A 26,728-nucleotide genomic window follows, 5' to 3' on the forward strand; every position below is an offset into this window, starting at 1 on the left:
TGTGTTTCAGGCGGATATTTTCGCTTTATTGATGGCGGCCAGAGAGGTGCTTCGGCTCAACCACGGAAGCAGGAGAGTCTTCTTCTGCTCGGATAGTAGGGCTGCATTTATGGCGCTGAAGTCAGTGCGTACGCGCTCCTTGTTGATAAAGGAGTGCAAAGGGGTACTGAGGAGGGTGGCTGAGAAGAGGAAGGTCACGTTGGTCTGGGTCCCGGGTCAAACCGGTATCCGGTACAATGAGGCAGCGGACGCCTTAGCCAGAGAGGGCTCCTCGCATAGGCATATAGGGCCAGAGCCCCGCTTGGGGATCGCCCCGTGTGTGAGGCGGGGAGCTCTCGAAGCCTGGGCGAGAGACCGGGCCACGGGGGGTTGGAGAGTTGCTCCGGGAATGAGGCAGGAGCTGCTTAGACTGACCAGAAGGGAGTGTAGAGCACTAACAGGGGCCTACACAGGACATTGCAGGCTTAGGAGGCATCTTTGCTTGCTAGGCATTGGAGACGACCCGGAGTGTAGGTGGTGCATGGAAGGGGAGGAGACCCCGTATCATCTGCTCACCGAGTGCCCTGCCTTGACATGGGCAAGATTGGGAGTCTTCGGAACGGCCCTGATCGATCCGGACTCAGTGCACGGTAGTGGGCTAAAGGAGTTGCTGACCTTCTATAGGAGGGGCGGCATTCTGGACGCCCTCTAGAGCGGCCTGGGGGCACAACGGGCCCATCTGGTGGCCTAAGTGATTGGACGCCCGCGAGGGCGCCCCCTTTAATACCAATACCAATATCAATACCAATACCACTTATAAACATTTTTGCAGCAGTGTATTCCGTTTTTTACACAGAATATAATGCAAATTCTTTGTTCTATTTTTTTTAGAGTAGAACATCGCCATATAACGCTTCTGGTTCACAATAAAAACCGTGCAAATTTGATAGGGACATGTTGTTCCAACCTAACAAAAAAAATCGAAGATCGAATGAACGTAGCCCGCCCAATTACAAGAGTCGTCTTACTTTTTGAACACACCTCGTACATATTATAATTAGAGCAAACACCGGGCCCACGCATAGCTGGTCGCCAGTCCAGACGATAGATCCACGCCTTCCGCCGTACGTCTTGACAGTGCCACGCCCGCTGTCTCGCGCAGATACGAGCGAACGACGTGGGCGGCACCTACAGAATTTCGAGTGTAGTGATTGGTCCAAACAAATTCGTATTTCGCAGAGCGCCCCATAACTTTAGTTAGTTCCTTGTTTGTTTATTTTCACATCATCTGACATCAACGTCTCAAAGCATATTTACCGACGCTCCTTATCTCCCGAATCGGTCACATTTGTTTGAACTGAAGCGACTATAAGACGGCGTGCCGGATGCCGCGCAGCGAAGTTTACGAAAATGAAAGAGTTTTGCGCGATCGTCGTTCTCGCTGCCGTTTTGACGCCGCTGCGCGGACAAATTCACTACGTTCCCGCCCAAGTGCTCATCCCGACGATAAACGGGACGTATGTTCTGGCAAATTCGTCGGCGACAGGGACCGGTTACAGACCCCCAGCCAGCTACGTAGACAATCAGAGGTATAATAACAGCTTGAACACCAGGAACAACACCTCGGGAGGTGTCTACAACGGTACTCAGGATGGACATTTGTTCGTTGGGGATGTCCAGCTCTACGATAGATTGCTTTTCAGTCAGGTACCTAACGTACAAAAATATTACGAATCGGGATACAGTCTGGGAATCCGAATACCAAAACATGTGAAAATGAGGTACTCTATATGAGGTGCAAGTTGCAATATATTCGCACTGTAGATTTCCGTCAAAAAAGTGTCACGTCTTGCTGAAAAACAGGGAATCATCAAAATTTCATAGACGAAGTTTATTCATTATTATATAATGATATATATAATTCAATCCTTAAAATAAACTAAAAGTACTAATATCCAAACAGAAAACTTACCTTAAGAAATATATCACAAAAGCCCACAAACGCACAATGTCTTTTGCGGGAAGCTATTAGTGCCTCCAGTACGTATAAATAATTACATTATTAGAATGTTATGCTTCTTATTTAAATTATTTTTTCTACTCCCTACTCTAAAACACCCAATTATGCACGGATCAAGTTTCACTTTAAAACTTTCGTCATGGACCATTTTAAGATACTTCCGGCACTTTAGTCACGAGTTTGGAAGCGATCTAATGTTAGGTTTTAGACGCGAGTGATATTTTGACGTTTGTCCATTCTGAAAATTAAGCCACACGTCACTCAATGAAAGTGGTTGTGACATATTTCAAATAATTAATTTTTGTAATGGATATGGTTGCAAATTGCATTTAAGGCAAACGAACGTTTTTTTGAAATATTTATGCGTATTCCATATTACATGATCTGATTTTGTTTTATAAATAAATAATAACTCATTGATTTATTATATAAATATAAAACGTATTTATATAATAAATACATATAATTATATAAAACGTTTCGATGTGTAATAACGATAATTGTTAATTTGATTGTATCATTTGTATGTATATTTGTGCGTATTATTAAAAAAACGAGAGTTTCCCTTTTTTCGGAAAATAAAAATGTACATATTTACTCAAATTTATTTTAATTTTTTTTTAAACAACATTGGTAGTCAAATTAACGTTGTGGAATTGACGGGCCAATTTTTTTTTGACCAATCAATTGAAATAATTTTAAAAACACAAGGAAATTCATAATATTTTATTTATATTTATTTATATTGTGCGTTGCGTCGCCGTCGCGTCGTTCTAAGAACTAAATGGAGTGGAACATTTTATTGGGATTCCCCGAATCGTATTCGGGTATTCCTTGAAGAGGGTTATAAGTAAATTTGATATCACAAACGCATAATAATTTATTGTAAAATACATATTATTATTAAATAATAATAGGTAGGATAACACATCAAATTTGTCAATTAAGAAGTGGTCAATTGACGGTTAATTGACCAGCATCAACACTAACTGAAATATTTAGAATTTATAAGTACACCAACTTACATGCAATTATTATAAATGTTGTTTTTTAGAAATATCTATTTATAAATAATAAATAAATGATAACATAAATGATTTCAGTAAGAATTATATTGGTAAATAAAGTAATCAAACATCGAGAACACCCGATTCTCCCATAAATAAATGATCAACTGAAAGACAATAATTCAATTGGAATAGCGAATACATATCGGCATGTGATTTTTACCAATAAATATTTCCCATCAGGTGTTCCGCAAAGAGGGCCGATGGTGGGGCAACAGGGAGAAAACCATAGAATACCCGCAGGCATCTCCCGCGGGATACACGCGCCAGGAAAGAATTTCCTCGATTCGGATCTACAATCAGTTTTTGGATGGGAATTCCGCACGCGCCTCGATAATCAAGGGCGGCGTCGGCTTCCAGTACGTCAAAATCAGGTTGGAGTCTAAATGGGGCAAGGGGTTCCAGTATTTGGTCCAAATTTACGGACATTGAGTTGGAAACGTTAATGTGACTCGGGTTTAGAAATAAATAAAATAGCCCTGAACCAAAAAGAAACAGAAAAATTTCATTACCAAAAAGTGTTTTTTTTTAATGCAAATTTCCTAAAAACGCTCTATAAAACTGTAATAGATATCGATGTGCGGTTTTTGTCTTCAATTAAAATGGCAGCGACATTTGTTCCAATACTTATTCGTCTCAAAACTATACTACATTTCTAATTACGATAAACAACTTTTTTTTAATAATGAAAAGCAAAGTTACTGAACCTTTGAAGGTAACGTCGACAACACCAGAGTAAAACAGCATGCAAAAATTAAAAATATGGGGTTCCAAATAACGTCAAATGAAGTTATAACTCGTTTATAGCCAATGAAATTTCAACAGAGATGCAAAAGGACCCTTATCGTCTACAACGTCACTCTAAGGCGGTCGGTTATTAGGAAAGCGCAATTTGCTTTTGTACGCTAGGCGTCTTTTTTTTTTTCACAAAAATAGGTCCCGGCCTGCAAACGTTGGACCAAAGCCAGCAAAACGCTCAAAAATAATGATTTTTGCGCAAGCTTTTCGGTTTTTATAAACCCGGAATACGCATATTCGTGAATCACGTTTGGAAAAGGTGGCATCGACCTATTTGAATTTAAAACGTCGTTCGCTGGTCATTATTCGGTCGCGTCCGTTCTAATCGTCAGGCACAGTTTACTAACGGACGATTTCGATTTTGCACCCGTAAATTGAACAATCAATTCGGTGTCTGCTTCTACTTAAACGGCAAAGTTAATTAAACTAAGCGAAAACACACGTCACTGAACGTAAATGGTAACTGTTGTTCTTTACTTATTACTTATGAATAATTTATAACGTAGAGTGCAGGAAAAAAACGTTGCTATACGAGACACGCGGAAAATGCGACAAAATACAAATACCTTATTAATTAACGCGAGCAATTCCTAAAAAGGAAAAACACGTGTATTTGTATACCAATCTCTGATGTACAAATAAAAGTAAACACCTATTTTACGCTACTCCCCCCCCCCCCTTCAGGATTAAAAAACAAAAGACTTTCGTCAGCTAACCAAAAACGTAATCATCATCGGATTTCATCCCCACTCTCATTGCAAGGTCGATGCAGTGCACTAGCATTTTTTTTGCATGCTCGTTTGCGATAGAAAGGGAGGATAAAACCATTAATAATCGGCGAAAGCGAGCACACGGAGGGGGCGGTCATCCGTTATTAATCTTTCTCCCGCTTGGCAGACGTTTGCCGTAAAACGCCGGGGTGGTTGGCTCTTGTTTGACCACAAAAATAAATTCATAAAAAAATGGACAATGTGGTTTCGTTGCTCCCTTACGCGCTTGAGATTGATACCAAACTTACAACTCCTACCATTCAATCAAGCTTTCACAGTGAAAAAAAACGTCCTACTTTAATTTGATTACATTTTTTAATGACTGTCTAATAGCGTCAGTTACTTGTGTTGCGCTCGAAACGATCAAAATTTTTCTTATTAACAACGAAATCAATTGTGTAATTCTTGGTATAACAAAACAAATACCTGTTCATGAAATATCTTATTCGATTTTCAATTCGGGATCCACTAAATAACAATAATATAGCGCGATAAGGCAGACGTGGAATCTATATACGGCTGCAGCGTTGCAAGTCTACCCCGCCTACGGACCCGCTGTAGTCAGTTGCATTTTAAAAATGAGTTAAAATTAACTTGGCAAATCGTCTATTTATATTAAGAACCAGTTGATATGATACTGGAAGATGTGCATCGGACGGAGGTGTGCGTTGATAATTATACGCCACAATACTCTTAACTCAGTACTTAAGGTTGCTGTTTCAGGAACTAACCTTGGGAATTAATTGAGGGCTGATGCGGGGACGGGACACCTTGAGTGGCACGTATTTTTCCTAAATTTTGGCGGACCCACGAAACAAATCCTATTAATCCCGCAAAAAAACGCGCCACTACACACTCCTACAAAAGTCAAATCGCTACTGCTTGAATTTGACGTTTGTTTTCGATTTTTTGGATATTGCGCAACGTTGCCACGTTATTGAAAACTCTTGTGCCATCTGAATTTGGTCTTATTAAAATACAAATATATTGTAAACTAAAAAGAAACTCTTTTTTGCTAAAAAAAAGTTAATAGATATTACCCTCCTATATCCACCGTTTTCAAAACTGCAACTTTAAGTCGAAGATTAGTGTACCTTTCTTTCAATAAAGTAAGCTGATTTTATTCTAAACAAAGTTTAACCACCTATTTAAGCCCAAATAAAAAACTTTTCCGAATTTCGAAATTTATTAACGTTATATCTGTTTTCATTTTTGTGTTGGAATATATTTTCTTTTCGAATTGTGAGTAAATCTGGCAATGGAGTGTTAACATAATTTTAAAAAATTGTCATGTCAAAAGCCATCTTTTCAAATTGAGGTTACATTTTAATTGTGAGGTTATGTTTGACGAGTTAAATTTTTGTTTGTAATAATGGCCAATTTCCGATCAATATATAAAGTACAAGTATTCTTGACGATATTAATTCATCTAACAGTCGCCTTGTACGAAGACCAAGTGGGAAAGTTCGATTGGAAGCGGTCGTTCGTAGGTAAAGTGAAATACGTTAGTTTTGAAGCTAAGAAGATAATCGTTGCCACAGAGGAAAACGTCCTAGCGAGTTTAAATTTAAAAAACGGCAATATTCAGTGGAGACAACTGCTCGAAGATCCCAAAGAGTGCCAAATTGAGCTGTTACATGTCACCAGGGATGTAATTACTGTTTCTGGAACAAAAAACGCGTGGCTTGTAAGGTACTGGGACCTAAACACAGGCACTCTATTGAATGAGTGGTCCATAAATGTAGATAAAATTGTTTCATCGTCCTTTGCAATGGTTAATGATAGTCTTTTGCACATTGTCCCTGTTACTTCGTCTTATTTGGAGGTTACTAAATATGAGCTGAGAGGAATAGAGCCTGGCACCATAGGAAGTTTTAAAAAAATCGCAGCCCCTTGGATTGCGGAAAATACTGAATGTGTTACTGCTAGTTCATTTTATGTATGTTTATGGGGAAACCAAATTTATTATGTCAATTTGCTTGCAAAAGATGCTAGGTTTACTTCAAATTCAATAAATGACTTATTGGGAAACAATGTCAGACACCCAGTCCTTATCGAATACACAGATGAACAACCATCAGTCTTGTTGTCAAGCAATAATGTTGCAAAACTGCTCATTATTACAGATGAAACTCTCGAATTGAAGCCATTTGACTTAATGCCAAATGCTGTAAGTATTAGTAATGACGAAAATGTTATATATCAGCTGGAAGCAAATGACAATAAGTATAAACTTATTAGGGTCAAGTCCAAGAATAGAGAGACTGGCAGTGATCAGTTTTCGGTTGATTTGGAGTACCCTCTAGGTCTAGGTGCGCCAATCATATTAGGGGGTCAAAAAAAAGGGTCATTTGCAGATTTACTATTGAGTACTACAGACAATGCTCTTTTGCTTGTTCAACTTCCTGAAGGCAAGATTTCATGGACGAGGGAAGAAGCCTTGAGCAATATAGTAGCGACTGAGTTTTTTGAGTTACCAGTATCTGAATTGGATGCCTCGATAGAACACGAATTTGATTCCGCTAGCGATATTCTGACAATGTTCTGGCATCGGATTGCAACTCAATTTAATCAATTTTACAACTTGCTGTTTGGCAATAAACTGCTCACCAACAACAATTTAGTTCGAGATGAGTTTGGTTTGCACAAAATCATTGTTGTCGCTACAAGAGTTGGAAAACTATTTGCGCTTGACACATTGACCGGTTCCATAGCATGGAGTTATCGTTTACCCAACATAATCCCGTTCATTGACTTTGATAAAGACAAAATGGTTTTGTTTGTTCAAAGGACTGCCCAGCATGCCCCTTTGCCAGCTCAATGCACCTTGTTGGCCCGAGATTCTATTACTGGAAATGGGGTGTACTTTGAATTTGACCCTATTACTGGTTATTCATCTCAAAATATCCAGCATTTGAATTACCCCATTGCTCAAGCTCTTCTCTTGCCTCACGCAGATAGGAACTTAATTAAACCCCTAGTAATAGTGTCAGATAAAAACGAGGTTCACCTGTATCCAAATAAATCAATGGATTTTGTGAAAGATTTCATTTCTACTACATTTTTGTATACAACTGATAGCAGGTTGAGTATTCTGCAAGGATACTCCATAAAATACAGTAAGGAAGATCATTTGAAATTAATACCGACATGGAACTTGGATTTAGCGCCTTCAACATTAGTCGCGTTAAGTGCCAAACCAGCAAATGAACGAGTTCATTCGCAAGGTAAAGTGTTGTATGACCGGTCGGTGTATTACAAGTACGTAAATCCTAATCTATTAGCAGTGGCAACCGTGAGTGACGATTTAGTGCACCGCAGCGTACTTACTGTTTATCTCATAGATGGCGTTACGGGTTTGGTGCTATATTCAACTTCTCACAAAAAAGCCAAAGGTCCAGTATATCTGGTTCACTCGGAAAATTGGCTAGTGTACTCATTTTTCAACGAAAGATTTCGACGCACAGAACTTGCGGCCATAGAACTATATGAAGGTCATCTTCAGAGCAACAGCAGCATATTCAGTTCATTTGCAATTAGCCAGTTACCCGACGTTCAATCACAGTCCTACATATTACCGGCCCAACCTGTTAATATGGCTGTGACGTTAACAGAGAGGGGTATTACAAATAAGTTTCTTCTAGTTGCTCTATCCACAGGCGCTGTGGTAGAAATACCATGGCTGCTCGTTCAACCCAGGTTCGGGGACATGCCTTGTGGTCCGGAGGAAAGTTGTATACCTTATATGCCGCAAATTCCCTTACCATCGGAAGCTACACTGAATTATAATCAATCTTTAGCTAGAATACGAGGCATCGAAGTTGCTCCAGCCAGGTTGGAGAGCACTAGTCATATCTTGGTGCATGGGCTTGATATGTTTTATACAAGGGTAGCCCCGTCAAAAACTTTTGATGTGCTGAAAGATGATTTCGATCATCGGCTCATAGTATTAGTATTATCTGGACTAATTGTAGCGTCGCTTATTACCAAACACCTCGCGTCGCGCAAAGCGTTGAAACAGGCGTGGAAATAGTGTTTTTTAAATTATTTAGGTAATTGTTATTGTTTTTGTTTGTATATGTAGGGATGTACATTGAAAACATTTATTTATGACTTATTGCCATTATAAAATCGCACTTAGTGAATTCGTCACCTGTCCGCGCGGGTGGACTCGTCATTCTAAAACCAATTTTATAATCTGTAGTGGAGGTGACTGAATTTCTATTTTTTTTGTTTTTTTTTTGTATAGGGTAAGCCGAAGAATTCGGTGATGTACAAATAAATAAATTTAGGCTGCAACAGTCTCATTTGAGTTTTTACTTTTGTTTTCAATTAGTTTTGCTTAAGCTGAATTTCGTGCTGCTTATGGGTAATGCCGGCATTCGCAGTTCGTTTTTTTTTTTGTTCAGTTGTTTTGGCCATTCTAAAATTAGTAAACCGAATGTAACCTTTGTCGAACTTGCTCTTCAATTTGTAAATTTATGTATGAATGAGATGGAGCGATTTATAAATTTTGAGTAATATGAACAATGTAAAAGTGCCATAATAAATATAAACTAACCAAAATTTTCACACTGAAGTGAATTGTTAATTGTCAATTTCGCGCGGACTCCCATGCCAAGGCTCCACTTCACATTGTAAAGGTAAGTAAATAAGAGTAAAACTTGTAAAATTTGGTTCTTAATATAATTACATTACAAACTACAAAAAAATGATTAACAAAGTATAAAATAAAAATGCAAAAAACAAATATTGGAACGCATTTCGGAACCTAAGGTTGCATCCTTAAAGCCCCATCCAATCTGATTGTCTCGCCATTGAGCATGGGGTTTTGAATTACACTTTCGACCATCTGCGCGAATTCCGTGGGATCTCCCAGCCTCGACGGGAATGGCACGGAATTCTCCAAGAATGCTATTACCTTTTCAGGCAGAGCAGCCAACAAAGGTGTTCTAAATAATCCCGGAGCAATAGTCACTACCCGAATTCCTTGTGAAGCCAAATCTCTGGCTAAAGGTAAGGTCATGCTAACCACCGCGCCCTTACTCGCAGCGTAAGCCACCTGTCCCATTTGACCATCATAAGCTGCTATGCTCGCGGTATTAATAACAACACCCCTCTCGCCATTTTTGTCCGGCTCATTTTCTCCAATTAATCCTACGGATAACCGAATCACATTGAACGTCCCGATGGTGTTCACTTGCACTACTTTGGCGAAGTCATCCAATAAATGTGGCTGCTTCTTTTTAAAATTGTACAATTTGAACGCGCAGCCTATACCGGCGCAGTTTACAAGGTAGTTTAACTTTCCGAATTTTTCTTTGGCTAAGGTTAAAGCATTAGTCACGTCAGATTCGTTTACTATATTTACCGGGGCGAAAAGGACTTGGTCATCCGAGAAACTTTTTGCCACTTCGCTGCCTTTGGACGCGGGCAAATCGCACAGGATAACGCGCGAACCTTGCTGAACAAATCGTTCGACTGCAGCTTTACCTAAGCCCGAGCCGCCGCCCGTCACCAACGCCACAGCCCCTTTCAACATCTTAGCTTAAACTGTAACGGGTTCTTATGGAATTAAACTTTTTGATTTGATTTTTCACCCGTTGTTTACTATCGCTTTAAGATAAGAAAATGACATATAACCTTTTAAAGCTCCCACAAACGCATGATCGCTACATAATCAGTTTGTTTTTGAGGTTAATCATAGAAAATATTTTGAGGTTAACGTCGCGATGTGATTTTTGCGCATTCACCGATGTATCAAGAAAATCAATTTCTAAAGGAACAATCACTCATTGATACAATATGTTTAAAATAAAATGATATGTGATTTATCGCAAAGTTTCGTTAACTGTTACAACTTGTTAACTTTATCGTATCATTTTTCGTGACAGTCTAGCCTGGTTTATCTGTCGTGTGGAGGCAAGTAATTGATTTTAACAAGGAAGAAAGCATATAGCTACTATACATATAGAGGCCCTGTCTATGCTGACAGTACAGAAAGTACAGAAGCAAGTATGTAATTTTTTTTTGAAAAGGTCCATTCAACATGTGCACGCGCGCGATCTAAAATTTCGTTTTTAACCAATGACAGCTCTAATGACCAATTCTGACATAGGACCCATAAGACCTTGCGGCTTTCAACAAACAACATCGTCGCTGTTTGAATGCGGCATTTTCCGGCAGTATTTTCTCAAAATATGCCGAAAATTTTAAGGCAAAAAAGGAGTTAAGATCTGGACAAGCAGTGCAGTATTGCAACATCCAAGTCGGTGTCTGTATAATTCTGTAATTAATTTGGCGTTTTTGTTCTTCAAGCCCTGTAGATACGATGCAATTTCTACATGTGTTTTTTTCATATAAACTGTTTTTTTTTAAACAGCGCAAAGCGTTAGTTTTCATAAACTCATAGGTTTAACCTCCATCAAAATAACTTTAAGATGCTAGATATCGCACATGCAACATCTAAGTGAAAAAATGTCCAAGAAGCACTTCCTACAGACAGTAATTGTAATTATGCTTGTTCTAGTAAAAATTGAACTTGTAGCTTAATTTATTTTATTTACTGTAGTTCTTGTGCACTAAAACATATTACTCAAACATCCTTTGTAGCTATGTAAGTGCGCCTAAAAATCTACGGAATGTTGTTTAGTAAATTCACATGTAAACATTTATGCAAGACTATTTTCCAGCTTGTTAAGTGTCAAATATATTGGTATCACTCTTTCTTTAATATCCTATTAGGTTCTTATATTTGCCACATTTGCTGTAATTTCGTGAAAGAACAAAGTATTGAAATCACAAATTATACTAGTCTGTGAATACGGGTAGGATATATTAACACCAAAAATTAAAACACACAGGGCACAGACTGTTCTGCGATAATAGTAATTACTTAGCTCGGAGTTGCAATTATGTTCATATTTCAGAGATTGATGTTGTCTTCTTATAAAAATTAGTCAATTTTCCAGAAAAATTAACAGTGTAGCAACTCAGTCAGTTGGGGGGGTGACGCATGCGCAAAAAATCCATACCTTCTCTACGAAAATAGCATAGCCTCCTGCGGCACATCAATTTTTACCGTAGTAGGGTCACTATATTATCTTTGCTATATGGGAGAAAATAAAACCACTTTTTTTTTATTTAATATTTATGAAGAAAAATATAACTTATGCAAAAAATATCTATTTTTCAATCAAAACAATGGAATTTTTCTTATGTTTTCATTAATATTTTCATCGTCATAAATAAAAAAAGGTCATAAATTAAAAAAAAAACAAACAGCGAGCACTGCGTCGAAATATTACTGAAAACACAACCTATCGGCAAAATCACTATTTTTTTTTTCGTCACGAGAAATTACAACTTCCGTCGCCATGTTTTAAAACCGAAAAATTGAAAGTTCAAAAGGCAAAATAAAACCAAACATTGCCGCGACAATTGTGACCTGTGCGGCGTCAAAACTGTACCCTGACTTCGGAAAACTATGATTTCTCGGAAATATTACCGTACGCTTCGACTCTACAGCTTTTCTTCCAGGGTGGTCAGATCGCCGTGGAGCATGGATGCACTGGACACCTCCTGAAATGATTGTTCCAGGCAGTGTTTCAATTCGGCGTAGGACACCACCAGGATGCTCTGTTCGTCGCGGGACATCAAACAGATTTTCTCGGCCACGCCCACGTCCAACTTATTGAGACACTGGATAATGTGCGCCATATCGAGCCACGGTTGTCCGTCCTCGGACACTTGGTGGAACACGTAATCCCGAAACAGCTTCAGCATGTACCTGTCACCGGTCTCGGACCACGTGCTCTCCATGTTGAACTCGGGTCGTTCGTTGATGGTCGCCAATTTCGTCATCAGTCTGAAAAGGCGACCGTTTTGTACCTCCCTGCACAGTTCCGAGTCAAGAACGTCGACGTGATTATGCAGGTTGTCGAGCTGAGTGTAAAACCTATAATTGACGTACTGCAGAGGAGGCGGACCATCTTAGCGTGGCAGCTTTACCTGGCGCCGATCATTGGCATCAGGTCCGTGACGCTCCTTCGTTGACTCGTTAGAAGGTACATGATCAAGTTCCGCAGATCAAGCGTGTAACTGCGACTGACGATATCGAGGGCGGTGGATATGTTTTCGCGTTGTACTGCCATTGTGGACTTGCACGCCAGCGCCAGTACCAACTTGCCGAGAGCAGTCAGGTCTTCCTGCTGGTAATGGTGCACCAGGGCGAGATGGTTGATCGACGAGTTACTGTCGTGAAGCAGGACGTCCATCACGCCCAGACAACTCAGTCTTAACCTTGCGGGGGATAAAGGATGCGAATTTCTACACACGGTATGGTAAAATCGTGCTCTGTGAGAGCATTTTGATACCCAGTTTAGAATATGGGTGGTCGAAAATAATAAAATTAAACTGCGCTTCTCTGCCTACGTGTAACTATGATTTCGTTAAATTCTATATTTTTAAATAAGCAAGAAAACCTTTTAATTTTGGTATTTGATGTTCCATAAATAACTAGAAATCTGTCTCTGTTCGGATTGAAATAGGCAACTTGAAAAAAATTTTAAATTTAAAAATATTGATTATAAAATTAAGTTTATACTATTAAAAGAACCACAGTTCAAAAAAAAAATGTAGTAGTTCTATGTAGGCTGGGGAGGTCTCTACAGTTTTTCGTTTGACCCGTTGGATCGGCTTCAAAAGCGGATTCTTAAAATTATTAGAATAAAGGAACAAGATGCTGAGTATCAAACAAGCTTTTGTGGTGAATTCCATAGTGTATCAATATAGTGAATTAAAAAATGAAAATATACAAAATCAAATGAACACTCGTAATAAAAGTATTATTTTACCCCCACACCAACTGGCTATTGGACAAAGAAGCTATGTGTATTATGCAGTAAAATATTTTAATTCATTATCTAATGAACTGAAAAATCTCAATGTTGACAAAAAAGTACTTAAAAAAAAGTTATAGAAAACATTAGAAGTGTTACAATCGAATAAATAAAATGTAAAATAAAATTCTAAATATCTAAAAGTTTTTTTTCAATTTGTAAAATAATAAAAAGTAAAACATATTTGTGTATAATTGGCGAGGTGCAACTCACAACCAATATTAAGTAGTTATTAAGTTATAGAAAGTAGTTGTAGTTGTAAGTTATGTTAGAGTCAACCTTTGTACGGGCAGTATTTCCCTGCTATAGGTCCTTTACTATAAAAATATTTTTTATGTAAAAGGAATTTTTGGCAATAAATATTATTATTATTATATAACAAACATAAGCAATTAAAAATTGTAAAACTTAAATCCTCTTTGAAACGCGGTGTCATTGGCTGTGATGTCAATTCGCTCGCAAGACTATGCGCCAACCGAAAGATAGCATAAAGAAACCATTAGCGAAAGACAACCCGTTCGTCTTGGTGGTTTTAATTTTAATTTTAGTCTTGATCCTGTCGCGTGCTTTTGTGATATTGTGATTAGTTTCAAAAAGAAAGTTTTGATAATGACCGAAGCCGATTTTTTAAAAGGTCAATCTGTTTGTGGTGACATCTTACATAGAAAACACCGAAAGTTTTTCTTCTGTTGAGGTTCGCGGTGTTAAAGCTAAAAGGTATGTTCATAGAAACTTTAGCCACTAGTTTTAAATCAATGTAATACTTTAATCAGCTTAAAATTTTCTAATTTTTGAAATTCAAATGGTGTATCAAATAAAATGGAAATTATTCAACAAAAAAAAAAAAACAAAAAGGATTTTTTTAAATAGTAGAAACCTAAATACTGATTTTAAAGCATATTGGCAAGTCTGAAGAGTTAAAAACGTTTGCAGGGTCAAGGCTAAAGTGATACCTGAGTATAATGTTAACAAAAAAAAAACGGGTTTTATTTTCTTATAGACGAATAAGAAGTTTATCTGGCCTTTTACGGATTGAACTCAAACACCATGTCATGATTTATAACATTGATTTTGTGTTGTTTCCATTATTATCATGTAAAGCATACTAAACACAAATACAAACTGGCGTAGATTAATTACAAACACACCTTTACACGAGTCAAAAATAAATGTAAATAATATAACCTGAGAATAACACCATAACACGTCGTCGCATCAATTGAAAAGCAGCGGTATGACCTCACAATCATTCCCGCGGGTTTAATGTCGTTTAAAAGGAATAGCTAGATGTCACAACTGGAGTTATTTATTGCAACTTAAATATTGGGTTTTGAGTTTTGATATTTGCTATGCGTTATTTCTGTACATTAACAAATGTATTAAAGAAATAAAAAAAAATGGTCCCCATTAGACTTATAGCCCCCATACACATGCAGGCAAAATTCAAGGCGCGTTCAGTTCCAAGAGCGGCTCGAAGCGAATCAGATTGGGTCTGATTTTTAGAGCAAGTTCGAAGACCAACTTCATTTTTCGCACAGCAGCAGGCCCCACCAACTGGTGAACCTCGAGGTTTACCTGAATAGTGTGTGGCCGCAATTCGGTTCGCACTTGCTCGCGGTCTTACCTGGACACACTTGCGCGCGGACTTGTCTGCATGTGTATAGCCCCCATTAGACTAGGAGAGCTCCCAACAAAAAAAAAACGCTTAAAGTTTGTTTCCAATTTCGCTGCCAATTTTTTGTTTAAGATGCCTCATGACCTTGGTTGATTATTCTGTGATTTTTGAGTAAATGACATACTTATACTTATAAGACACACAGACTCACAAATGTTGTGAGTACATGGACCAAACTGCTGACATTTTTACGGATGGATGAGTTATGGCATACCTATTTTTCGAAGTAATAATAATCTTCGTTGGATCAAGGCTCCTGCAGGCCAACGCCGACGAATGGATCAGCCTGAGAGCAGACGTCAACTGGATAATATAATTCCAGATAAGCGGTTCGGGCAGTTTGTTGGTCTGCTGATGCCGCAAGATGTTGTTTTTCTGGTAGCTATAGGGGCGGGGCGTGGATACGTCGTTCGTGAATGGATCAGGCTGGTCTGGGGAGAAATGCTTCGTCAAAAGGGTCTCCGAGCCGGGATGGTAATAGTAGACAAAGATTAAGGAGGTGTCGCCAAACGCTTTTGTAGTGAACACCTCCTTCAGCTGTACGATACTGGAATGGCTGAGCTTTTTCCACATTTCCACCAAAGCCATGCATTTGGTGTTTTGCAAACGGAATCCGTGTATCCGCCTTAAGCAGTAATGGACGCCAGTTTTAGTGTGGGTTGCTTTGTACATTGATGTCTGGTAACCTAAGTGAGCTTTGTGCAGCGCCTGATTAGTGATAGGCTCCAATGGAAAGAGCTCGTGATAACTGTCCACTTCGGCGGGCAAATCCTGGTACTGCTGAGGATCAGGCTGAAGCAGAGTGAGCATATTGCGGTTAAGTATGTCGTTCCGGAGCTCTTCGCTAATAAAAAACGAGGGTTCCGGCTTGGTAGCAAATGTTGCATAATCATTACTGGTAGTACTACTGGCGCCAGTAGTCTCGGATGTCAAACAGCCATCTAAAACAGATTTTGGGCTATTTTCGTAGACACTCAGGAGAAGTTTACCTTCTCTAGAGGCCCTTGTCCTAGATGCTGAAAAGCAAAAACAAATTAAAAGCAATTTAAAATTATAAACAAGATTTCTCACAGAGGTTACTCTCTGGGGTGGTGGGGTAATGATAAAAATAAGTTGTCCCTCCCACATTCTCCTGGTACGCGGGGACCGTCACGGCGCCGTTCGAAGACACCAACTTATCCTGGAATTGAATGGGATTATGCCGAACTAGTTAGACTTCATTCTGTGTTACCTGCAATATTGGCGATGTGGTAATAGAATGACTGGGCGAGTGAGAATCGGGAGTCACACGTGAGGAGATACTTAGGTCCGAATCGTCATGCTTTTTCGGCAAAGGATGAAACGGCGACGAGCTTGATACCGAGCTGAACGAGTTCAAAAAGTTAGGAGACGCCGAAGCGCTGGCGCTAGAATTCAGCACCCGGGGGATGAACTCATTCGCGATTGCTGCAATCCGACAAGTAATGAGAACACAAGCGGTTCCGCGATAGCTTGTGATAGTTCCAGAAATTGACCAAAAGCTCGATTTTTTATTGCCCATCAGCTCATACCTAATTGCGGTAAAGCTGTGTGAGTGGGCCGACCGCTGCTCGACATCCAATCCATTATGGGACACAATGGAAATCGAGAACTACTGCAAATAAAATTAGTGGGGCTCCGCTACATATGTTACTAAAACTGTTGAGTTCACGTCGAGCGATTTTTTCCGAAACATTCGAGCAGCGAAATTCGCATCCGTGCTCTACATCCCCAATTTCTTTATGAAATCACGACCACCGTATGACAGCGATTGTGACAGAACAGCCGTAAACATAAAAAATCCGTATAAAAAATCGAAACTGCTTGCAGCTGCGGCGTTGCCACTGCGACAAAATTAATGACAATGGCACAGTTAAACTCAAAGACGTCCAAGGTGACGTGCATAGGATATTGTCTCTGGCCATAGCCAGTTGTCGAATTTAAATCATTCGCAAAGGAATTTGTCCCGACTAAATTGTGGTAAAATTTGTTCCTGGTGGTTTCAGAACCTCTCCGGATTGGATAGTTACGATTACATTAGGGCCATGAAAACTAAAAGAAGAATCACTGACATTTAGCCCTCATTTATTTATTATTTATCCATTGTGCTATGGGTGTCTGTCATAAATACGCGCACCTAATAGAAATATATTTTTTGCACCAAAAAGGTAGTGCTTTCCGATAGTTGCGTTGATTGAATTAAAAAAATGAGGCCGAGGGTGACCTAAGCCATGATACGGTTTTAAATCGTCTTAAGGTTTAAAATATTGGGCGTCATGAGCTCACGTATCAGGTAGGTGTGGGATTTTCTGATCCACTATGAACGGAAGTGATTTAGATTTTTAATTATGCACTAATTCTGCTTGTTGAAGGGAAAATGTACAGCATTTGTTCGAATGCTTCTGCGAAATTGTACCGCCTAGCGCAGGAAAGCAAGCCTGGATAATTCAGCAGTATCCAGATAAATATAAGGACCAGGAAGTGCTTAAATCTGTACCCAAATTTGCCTATCCCTACAAATTTGAAAAGTATTCTGGTTTTGTCAAGCCGCAATAATCTTTATTTTTAATGAATATCGTTTCAGCACTGTCATCCAACACTATTCTTTTGTATTGACTGATCTGGAATCCAAATGGACATTTGGGTTCTGCAGACACGACCCCAAAACAGAGACTGCAATCGTCGTCCTGAGTTACCTACCCTGGCATCAAACCTTTTACAAGTACTGTTAATATTCAAGGTTTAGAAAAGAAAATTATTGTTTTGTTTAGATTTTTAGACACCACAGCAGTATTAATGCATAGCTCACGCACTGAGGATCTGAGTCAGTTTTTGTCAGCTGTGTATGGTACAAAAATTGCGGAACCTGGCAAAAAAATTTTTGTTACGTTTAACAGGGGCCAAAGTGTAAGCATCCCCTCTTTAATTGCACTTTTAGTTAAAGTTTTCTCTGTTTTTTAGACTTTTGTAGCTGATATTCCTAGACCATTCCAATTGCCAAGCATACCTGAAAATGTATGTATCGCAAATCAGTACCAATTAAATATTAATATCCTGTTGAATATCTCATTGCACTTCCGGCAAACAAGTTTCGAATAATCCATTATAATTGCAGCGTAACCTGACCGAATACTACAATGCAGTAGACACAAACAATATGATGACGGTTTTTGCTTCCATGTTATATGAGCGGCGCATAATATTTACTTCAAAACAACTCAAGAGACTGAGCGCTTGTGTGCAATCTGCCAACGACATTATCTACCCAATGATCTGGCAGCACATCTTCATTCCAGTGCTACCAGAGAGCCTTATTGATTACTTACTGGCCCCCATGCCTTTCCTGATTGGAGTTCCCGAGGAGGTGTTAAAAGTAATAATTTCATGAGTCGGTTCATGCACCAATTTTGATGTTGTTTCTTTCAGAGGGTGCAAAAAAATGAAATTGGAGATGTAGTTGTGTTAGATGCCGATACAAACACTGTTAACACTCCCTTTGATGATTTAAGTAACCTACCGCAAGATGTTGTAAGTGGAAAAACCCAATATTATAAAATGTCTATTATGCAACATGAAATGAAATGACAATATATAATTTGTTGCATAAATGTCATGTTCAATGAAGATCTGCTTACAAATCCTATAAATTCAAACCTCAAAAATAATTTGTTTCAGTATTAGGTTTAACAAATTTCAGCTCCAAAAAAACTTTTAACCAACTGATTCCTGTTACTAAACAACAAATTTGAACACCACTATTTCAAGTTAAATCAATTCAAATTACAAAAGAAAGTGACTCACCAGTGCAACTATTTTTTCTTTCATCGCGGCAAAAGGTTTTTGCTTTAAATAAAATCACTAAACTCGCCTGAGAATTCGCTAATTTCAAAAAACGACATCATTAATCAACATTAATCAACAGGTAACCTTCCATTATTTAGTCATTTTGCGGTGTGTAATATCTCTAGTTTAATGTTTGGTCTTGTATTTCTTTACCACAGTAGCAAAAAAAACTTTTCTACTCCCGTCTGTAAAATACCTAATTACGCACCGATCTAGCGTGCGGAAAGCGTCGCTTTACCACGTCAGTTTCGTTTCCCACGAATCCGAACCCCTTCGGACATTTCCGGGATTTTACCGCACGGGTTTGGGAGCAATCGGATGTTTTCGGAGATATTTCCCACGCTTTGAATTTTGACGTTTGTCAATTCTGACAGTCATGTCAGTGAATGTATTCGTGTTTTGCGAAAATATACCCAAAAACTAACGGTCTTAGGAAAAGTATAGTATGCATCAGGTTCGATAAACTTTTTAAGTCACTCGTTTATCAAACACTCGCTCCGCTCGTGTCAAATAAACTCGTGAGTCAAATGCTGTTTACCGCACTTGTTGCATAATATACTATTTGATCAAAATAATAGTACATCCGATGGATTTATAAAATTTTTTATTTCTTGGGTCCCCACAAACTTTTATTTGGCACCAAAATTGTATTTTGTGGAACAAGTTTGATAAACGCCATTTGAGTTGGCACAAGTAACCGAAGAAGCTTGTCAACTTGTTGCATACTATACTCTTTTCTTTGATCCTTAATTTTTAGGTACAATGACGTCAGACCTGACAAACGTAAAGAATACCATGGTTATAATATATCGAAAACATCATACTCAAATCTGTGACTAAAGTACTGGAGTTGTCCGAAGTGACTGGCGACTCTGGCAAAGTTGATGTCCCGATTATGCACTCTTACCCCATACTTTGTAAACTATAATGGGTATTGAAACAAGTATTTCTAAGCCGGTGTGTTTCGCGGCTCGCCTGTATTTTAATTTTACTTCATGATGATTCGCACTTTGCAACTGTACTTATTCACGGACACACTGTTATTATCCATAAACTTAGCATAATCCAAGTCAGAATAACCCAAATAAACGGTATTATTGGTTAGTTTTCTACGGTAACATGTATCAGAAAAATAATATGTTTTGCACCTACTTTAACGATATTAATATTAAATAGTTTAGCAAACCTGCTCCCACTATTTGGTAACCTTGATTGGTATTGGGTCAGATAAAGTTAGAAATAACAGTTTTTTTTTCTGATTTTCCGTCAGGGAGGGGTCCATATTCACTTATTAGTTTATATAATGTCATTTCGAAAACACCCTTTATATTTATATTTTTTAAAAAATTTTCAGGTGCAATCGTTAAGGAAACAGTTGAGAAACAAATCCGCGGTTCTGGGGGACGGAGTGTCTCGAGCCTTCCTCAGGGCTCTGGTGCAGCTAATAGGCGGTTACAGGGACGCATTAAAGTTTCAACCGGGTCAAAGGGTGATTTTTGACGAAGAAAAATTTATCGAAACGCGGCCTTTATCGCTGCAACCGTTTCTGAAGGAGATGCTGCACTTGCAAATATTTCAGCAGGCGAGTTCGTTTCTTATTTTTGTTCCAAGCGTAAGCAATGGAGCAAATGAACCCTCGTGAACTGTTTTTCTTTTGTTTTGTGACTGTTTACCCACACGTTTAATTCTAAGGCCAATATTTGATTTGTTCTTTGTTTTTGTAAAAACGTGTCTTGTATTGTCCGCTCACAGTTTATTGAAGAGCGTCTGACGATGCTCAACACCGGCCGCGGCTTCTCAGACGAGTTTGAGTTCGAGTTGGAAAACTATTCGGCCAAGTCGGGTTCTAAACTGAAACAGCAATACAAAGAGTGGACGTCGACGATGAAAAAAGAGGGTTCCGCCTTTTTTAAAACCGTAAAGGAAAAGGTAGAGACGTTTTTTAGTAATTTGTCTCGCTTTGAACCTCGTTTTATTTTCTTTTAGGCCAATCCTGCGATGAAGTCGGCTGTGAAAACGGTAAGTTCTATTTTCTACTCGTATCTAGTTATGCTTGGTTAGAACAGATCTTTTTATAGGTGAAAGACGGCGGGAAAGGTATGAAAAGCGCCTACAAAGGTCTAAGGTCGAAGTTAAAAGAAGTGCCGCCGACGGGGAGCAGTCCGCACCCTCTTCAGAACGGCATGGGCGACCCAAAGCCTCGTTCAGCGCCTAACTCGCCCACCGGCAAGCGAAGACCGCTGACCGGCTTCAGCGTGCCCGTGGCCAGTTACAGAAAAGACGCCTCGCTTGCGTTCAAAAACGCTAACCTGCAAAGGTAATTGATTCAGCCTTGTTTTCTATGCCTATTTATTTATTTAGCAATTATTGAATTCATGTTTATATTATTTATTATTTTTATAAGTCATAAAATATCACCTAAACAAACTGTGAGTACATTAAGAAATAATAGTCACAATCTTCTTAATGTAATAAAAAATAATTTATCAGTAGTCAGTAGCATGAAATTCTTGATGTTAACTAATTAAATAATATTTGCCAACAGTTGCTCTAAGGTTAGAAGATCAATTTGAACCTTTTGTAGAATATTTGTGAAAACAGTACCTAAAAAAACTTTGTTCTGAATCCTTTTGACACAAGCAATGTTGACTCTAGACTATTGAGCGCCATTGCAGAATCGTTCCAAGAAGACGATACAATGTTTTTAAATTATACCTTTCAATATTCAATACTTTTGTGTCACAGCAGAAATACAGTTTTCACTGATGAGTCTACTATTTTATTTTTCACCCTGTTATCTTTATCTGTTTTTTTTTTTTTGTAAGGGCATTAGTGATAAAGTGTTTTCTTTGAAGAAGAGTGACTTTTTGTCTTTGTTATTTGGTTTAATGCTTCGTAATAATTAACATGCACCATATTAAATGGCCTAACGGGTTATTTTTTTTTCATAGCTTTGATGGTTTTCCTTAAATATGACTGATTTTGTTGACATAACCGTTTGACTTTAAATACCCAACCGCATTAAAGTAGGAAATCATTTTTAAATTTTAAATTTTTAGTATCCCTGGACTGGCAGCTTTTTTTATTGTGTTTATAACTTCTTATCTCTACCGTCTTTCAGGGAGATGGTAAATTGAATATTTTTAATCGATCGTAAATATTCATTCGAAGAAAAATTAGAATTAATAGCAAAAGGTAACGACCTAACCAGATATTACCTTTGAATGAGCTGGTGTAAGGAGAGGAAAAAGTTATACATGAAAATTTAATAAAGACATTTACTCAAGAAATTAATGGATTTGTGGATTTGACGAAAAAATGCTCTATATTGTTTTTCCTGGTCTTTTTTGGTGACGATAAAGCTTGGACATCAGATGAAAATTCTAAAAGCTACATTCATAATTGTACGGGAATTTACGTTGTTAGGGTCAATCAATATTAGGACTCAATTATATTCAATAAGCCGAGGGTAAATATACAGAAACCCAATAAAAATGTGTCAAAGAAAGGTTTTATCAAAAATTGTTAATTGTACTAAATTTTGCGGGGCTTTTGAATTGGCTCTCCGCGGACATGATGAGAACAAAACTTCTGAGAATCGCGCTATATTTCCTGGTCTTATTAATTTTTCGGCTGAATTATATGAGTGAGCGCCTAAAATTTTTTTCGATATTTAAGGCACTTCCAAAGAAATTCAGAAAGATCTTTTAAAGTTTGTTATGAACAAATAATCGAGGAAATTAATAATTCTCCGTTTTTGGTTAAAGTGAGTGTGGTTTTGCAAGAATAGCAACCCCAAGATTATGGCCTCGTATGGTTCAACTTAACTTTGTTAACCAGGTCTTACAGTCCCCTGAGTCCGGGATCGCAACCCGCGTCCCCAGACGTACTCGACACACCTAGGAGCGGCAGTCCCATCGAAATACCGCGCATCGACTTAATGGACGAGATGCAGGACTTGCTGAAGTTTCGGTTGGATACGCCTCCCGTCGACCGATCCGTAAGTTGATTATTCCTCTCGGGGTTGGTTTTTGTGTGTTCGGGCGGCGCTTACGGTGGTAGAACACTCCCCAATCGCGCCCACGATTCCGCTAACCCACGCTTGGCATTCGTATGTTGCCGCTTTTTTTGCAGCTTAAACCGGTCCGCAGCTTGGAAAATTTTAAGAACGCACCGAACCCGTTGACGAGTCCCGAACGGTGGCCACAGCCAGCGGCGGTGCCGCGGCCCTCGCTACCCCACTTCCTTTCCTCCCCTAACCGTTACTTCCCCTCGACGAAAGAGACCCAGAACCTGCTCCAGTCGCCTCTCGAGGAGGCGTTTCTTTCCCCGCCCCTCGTTCCGCCGAGACAAACGAAACCGAGTCGGGAGGGACCGTTCTTCTGCGGCGCTTCAACGTTCGTCGTTGGCGGCGGACAGAACGAAAACGGCGACCCTGTGTTTTTCGTCGCTGACCAGAATAACGTCGATATCGTTAAATTGTCGCCGCCAAAACAGTGTGCGCCTGGCAGGCGGAAGGTATACGCTTTTTTCTTGAGGTTACATGCAGCCTTTTCTTAATTCACTTCGATGAAAATTGATTTGAGACTTTGTGTATGTTGGTCACGTAGTAATAACAATTCTACATAAAGGGGTTCCGCTTGCCATTTCACATATTTACAAATTTACAAAAGTTACAAGCACAAGGAACAAAAATACACCGCTTGAGAATCTTTAATTTTGTTACCTCCGGAAGACGGAAGTTCTACAAATGACCACGATACTCTACTTGATTTCGATTAGAAGGCCAAATATCCAACATGAAAAATTAATGCCGTAATTAACCAAATTGGGCCGATATTTTTGTTGTAGGCGGATAAACAGGTAAAAATAATTACTATAAGTTCTCGTTATAGCCCATTGGATATAAAGTATTGCAATTTTTGTAATAAACGTTTGTCATAAATTCCAATTTAGTTCACCGCCAGTCGGTAGGGTATTTTGGTTACAAAGGGCAGAGGATGCAGAAGCAACAAAAGTAAAGTTGTCCAAACAATATACCGTTTTTACGACATAATCCAGTATTTAAATTTTTATGAAGGTCTCTCCGCAGGCCTACCTAGCTTGGGTTTCTCGTTGTGACCCTCCAATAAATAGATTCGATGCCGTTCGGTAGTTCGTTCTGGTTTTGTAATAAAAACCAAATCTTCGTATGAACGCACGCAAAGTCTCCTCTCCATATTTAAAATTACAATTTTGGCAGCAACCAGCAAATGTGTTCCAGTCTTTGATCCATTTGATTTTGACGAATGTTAATCATCAACGATTATTACAACTCGACCACAATAATGTAATAAAATGTATATTGTACCTCAATAAAAATGGTCTTGAAAAACAATTGAATACCAGTAAGTTATTAATTACTAATTACAAACACAAGACGGAATAGAAATAACTGCAATGCTTCAACGGCTACGAAAAGTATGCTGTCAATGAAATGAAAATGAAAGAGTTGTTTCATAAAATTGGCAGCATACTCCGATTTCACCAACCTCCACAAATGAACCAAAACTGCGAAAACATCCATTGTAAATCAATTATCTACATAAGATTTTGTATTGCTTTTCCAGACGTTATGTTAAATCCTTAAATTGGAAATCAGTTTAAGCTTTCTAATGTGTTTTTATATAGGAGATCAACCTATCTAATGGACAAATTCAATTTGAAATCGAGCTACCTCAAGTAGTGACTGTTTTAGGAGGATTTATAAAAAGGACAATAATATAATTCATGTAAGAGTTTAATCAAAGAAAATTTCCCTACTCTTAAAATACAACAGTCCGCACGGCGTAGTTATTGTCTGCTAACATCTTAAATACGGCCCTGGCTTGTTGTGCACGTGCCGAAAAGAATGGTCCCTTCCGCTTTACAACAGACGGGTCTTAAACTCATTCCGCAGTCAAACCCATAAAAGGTTGTAAAAAAACGGTATATCGTTCGGAGAACTCTACAACAATTACAAAGGTGTAATGTTGTTATCTAAGTATCACCTCGGGATGACGGACTTGTTAGAGAAAAAAGAAATTTATAATTTTTCATTTTTAATATTACCAGTTTCACTAAGTTTCAATACAAACAATATTTAAAAGAGTTTCTTTAAAATTATCTACCCTTCTTGCTCTTTAGTCGTGCGGTATTTTCAAGATTTTCGTTTTTAACGTTTCGAAATGTCCATTTCTTTAGAAACGTTTAGAACGACCGTTCATTAATTTGCATAAATTCCTTTTTTTGACGTTGACCTTAGGGGACCGACGATAGCGAGGACCTCATCCGGTTGGATTCTGCGTCGGACTTGGACGATTTCGATCCGTTGAAATCCTCGTCGTCGACATCATCGTATTCAACGCCGACGCACGGACAACCGCCACTAAGCGTGTCGAACCCGCTGTATAATTCCTCATACGAAGACCACGCCCTTCCGACCGCAGTCGCCGGCCTAAGAAGTGACTGTCGGCCGTTCAACAGGAACGATCAGGACCTGTTGCAGGAGTACGGCCTCGATTTTAACTTTTCCGATATGCAGGCTGGGTCGAAGAAGGTGAATACCCAAAGTCAGTGGACCAAGTTCGAATAGTGGCGGAAACCGAGTCCTTTGATTTTTTTGTTACGATAGAGTTTTATTTATACACGTTTTTTTAATTATTATTTTGTTATGAAAATTGTATCGTAATTTTTTTCGTACGCATCTTTCAAGTCGGCCACTCTTGGATAAATGAATAAGATCACTCAGAACCCGTGACGTAACTATTTTTAATATTAACGTTTTTAGAAGAATTTTTTATAGATAACAATCCCAGTTAAGCACAAGGTGTAAACAGAGAGGGCGTGATGGACAACAAAAAAGATCAAAGAGACGTATAAATTTATAAGTAAACGTGTTACTCGATTGTCGGATGTATAGCCTTAGCTGTGATATGAATATTATGAAATTTTTAATATGCATTTGTTTTGTTTTACAATATTTAATAAATCGATTGATATTAAGGTCGTTTTCTGTTTTTGTTCGAACCCCGACTACCACGATTAGGTCAAATGTCCCATACGATTCACAAATTGCATTATTATTGCCAAAAAATACCCAAATTAAAATCGGGAAACGGTTTAAAGCTAAAACACTTCGCTATTGCCCTGCAGGAAGTATTGCATGCAGCATAAATCTGTTGTGAAATGTTTAATGTTTAAAACATAACGTGAAATTTTGTTGTAAAGGGAAAACCAGTTAAATATAAAGTATTGTGAATTTTTTAATAATACAGTTGCCTCGCGTCAGTAGTGTATATTCCTGTAATTTCGTTATCTCAAGATCTCCGGAGGATGGAGCTGTTAGGAGTAACGAAAATACACCAGTTGAATTCGACGAGTAGGTCAAATAAATTACGATATCAACTAAATTGAAGCCACAACAAAGATTAATAAGTGTTGTTTTTATTTTAAATAAATTCCATTTCAGTTACCGCGCATTAGTAGCGTTTTTTGGCTACGGAGGACGCAGCACCCACAAAAACGCACTACTTGAGAATTTTGCTATCTCACGATCCCCTCTGGAGGGAGGAGGTTCTACAAGCAACCAAAATGTACTCAAATTGGAGGAGTAGATGTCCCACATAAAAAATGAATGA

The 26,728-nt window shown here is 38.6% G+C and overlaps 6 protein-coding genes across 8 annotated transcripts in view; 3 read left to right on the top strand and 3 right to left on the bottom strand.

Moving 5' to 3' along the window:
* The window catches only part of LOC132698770 (F-actin-monooxygenase Mical), a 43,195-nt gene extending 37,692 nt beyond the window's left edge, over positions 1–5,503 (bottom strand). For both annotated transcript variants that reach the window (XM_060665012.1, XM_060665011.1), the window contains exon 1: positions 5,366–5,503. The gene's annotated coding sequence lies outside the window, so the exon portion shown is untranslated. The remainder of the gene's footprint in view (positions 1–5,365) is intronic.
* On the top strand, positions 1,337–3,584 carry LOC132698157 (uncharacterized). The gene is made up of 2 exons (XM_060664078.1): positions 1,337–1,686; positions 3,250–3,584. Exons 1-2 carry the CDS (start codon positions 1,390–1,392, stop codon positions 3,496–3,498), a joined length of 546 nt encoding a protein of 181 aa, XP_060520061.1. The 5' UTR covers positions 1,337–1,389; the 3' UTR covers positions 3,499–3,584.
* A 461-nt stretch (positions 5,504–5,964) lies between the features above and the next one.
* On the top strand, positions 5,965–9,207 carry LOC132697803 (ER membrane protein complex subunit 1). Its single transcript, XM_060663459.1, has one exon. The coding sequence runs from the start codon at positions 6,007–6,009 to the stop codon at positions 8,665–8,667; it is 2,661 nt and encodes an 886-aa protein (XP_060519442.1). The 5' UTR covers positions 5,965–6,006; the 3' UTR covers positions 8,668–9,207.
* Positions 9,208–9,314: 107 nt separating this feature from the next.
* Positions 9,315–10,550, bottom strand: LOC132697805 (3-hydroxyacyl-CoA dehydrogenase type-2). Its single transcript, XM_060663461.1, has one exon. It carries the CDS (start codon positions 10,174–10,176, stop codon positions 9,406–9,408), a length of 771 nt encoding a protein of 256 aa, XP_060519444.1. The 5' UTR covers positions 10,177–10,550; the 3' UTR covers positions 9,315–9,405.
* A 589-nt stretch (positions 10,551–11,139) lies between these two features.
* LOC132697804 (PAN2-PAN3 deadenylation complex subunit Pan3) lies at positions 11,140–17,064 on the bottom strand. The gene is made up of 7 exons (XM_060663460.1): positions 16,760–17,064; positions 16,441–16,655; positions 16,281–16,389; positions 16,199–16,225; positions 15,424–16,150; positions 12,645–12,935; positions 11,140–12,591 (listed from the first exon to the last, which is right to left on the bottom strand). Exons 1-7 carry the CDS (start codon positions 16,812–16,814, stop codon positions 12,156–12,158), a joined length of 1,860 nt encoding a protein of 619 aa, XP_060519443.1. The 5' UTR covers positions 16,815–17,064; the 3' UTR covers positions 11,140–12,155.
* Positions 17,065–17,335: 271 nt separating this feature from the next.
* Positions 17,336–26,141, top strand: LOC132697863 (DENN domain-containing protein 1A-like). 2 transcript variants are annotated; one of them, XM_060663575.1, is made up of 14 exons: positions 17,336–17,520; positions 17,600–17,755; positions 17,812–17,949; positions 17,999–18,134; positions 18,189–18,242; positions 18,343–18,600; positions 18,654–18,755; positions 20,425–20,652; positions 20,823–20,999; positions 21,057–21,089; positions 21,149–21,387; positions 22,911–23,070; positions 23,205–23,588; positions 25,354–26,138. In XM_060663575.1, the coding sequence occupies exons 1-14, from the start codon at positions 17,504–17,506 to the stop codon at positions 25,681–25,683; spliced, it is 2,412 nt and encodes an 803-aa protein (XP_060519558.1). In that variant the 5' UTR covers positions 17,336–17,503; the 3' UTR covers positions 25,684–26,138. The 2 variants fall into 2 exon arrangements, with proteins under 2 accessions (XP_060519558.1, XP_060519559.1); XM_060663576.1 differs by lacking the exon at positions 23,205–23,588 and having other exon boundaries at positions 25,354–26,141.
* The last annotated feature ends 587 nt before the right edge of the window (positions 26,142–26,728 follow it).

The sequence above is a fragment of the Cylas formicarius genome, unplaced genomic scaffold (assembly GCF_029955315.1).
Source record: "Cylas formicarius isolate icCylForm1 unplaced genomic scaffold, icCylForm1.1 PGA_scaffold_2__14_contigs__length_35257938, whole genome shotgun sequence".
Taxonomy (NCBI): Eukaryota; Metazoa; Arthropoda; class Insecta; order Coleoptera; family Brentidae; genus Cylas; species Cylas formicarius.

Coding starts and splice junctions, on each gene's coding strand:
- LOC132697804 (XM_060663460.1), bottom strand. CDS start 16,814: ATGGATTGGATGTCGAGCAGCGGTCGGCCCACTCACACAGCTTTACCG. Junction 12,936..15,423: donor ATTATTACTTCGAAAAATAG/GTATGCCATAAC, acceptor ATCCCCCGCAAG/GTTAAGACTGAGTTGTCTGG. Junction 12,592..12,644: donor ATGCCAATGATCGGCGCCAG/GTAAAGCTGCCA, acceptor CGTCAATTATAG/GTTTTACACTCAGCTCGACA.
- LOC132697805 (XM_060663461.1), bottom strand. CDS start 10,176: ATGTTGAAAGGGGCTGTGGCGTTGGTGACGGGCGGCGGCTCGGGCTTA.
- LOC132698157 (XM_060664078.1), top strand. CDS start 1,390: ATGAAAGAGTTTTGCGCGATCGTCGTTCTCGCTGCCGTTTTGACGCCG. Junction 1,687..3,249: donor ATAGATTGCTTTTCAGTCAG/GTACCTAACGTA, acceptor ATTTCCCATCAG/GTGTTCCGCAAAGAGGGCCG.
- LOC132697803 (XM_060663459.1), top strand. CDS start 6,007: ATGGCCAATTTCCGATCAATATATAAAGTACAAGTATTCTTGACGATA.
- LOC132697863 (XM_060663575.1), top strand. Junction 18,601..18,653: donor TTCCCGAGGAGGTGTTAAAA/GTAATAATTTCA, acceptor TGTTTCTTTCAG/AGGGTGCAAAAAAATGAAAT. Junction 21,388..22,910: donor AAAAACGCTAACCTGCAAAG/GTAATTGATTCA, acceptor TTTGTTAACCAG/GTCTTACAGTCCCCTGAGTC.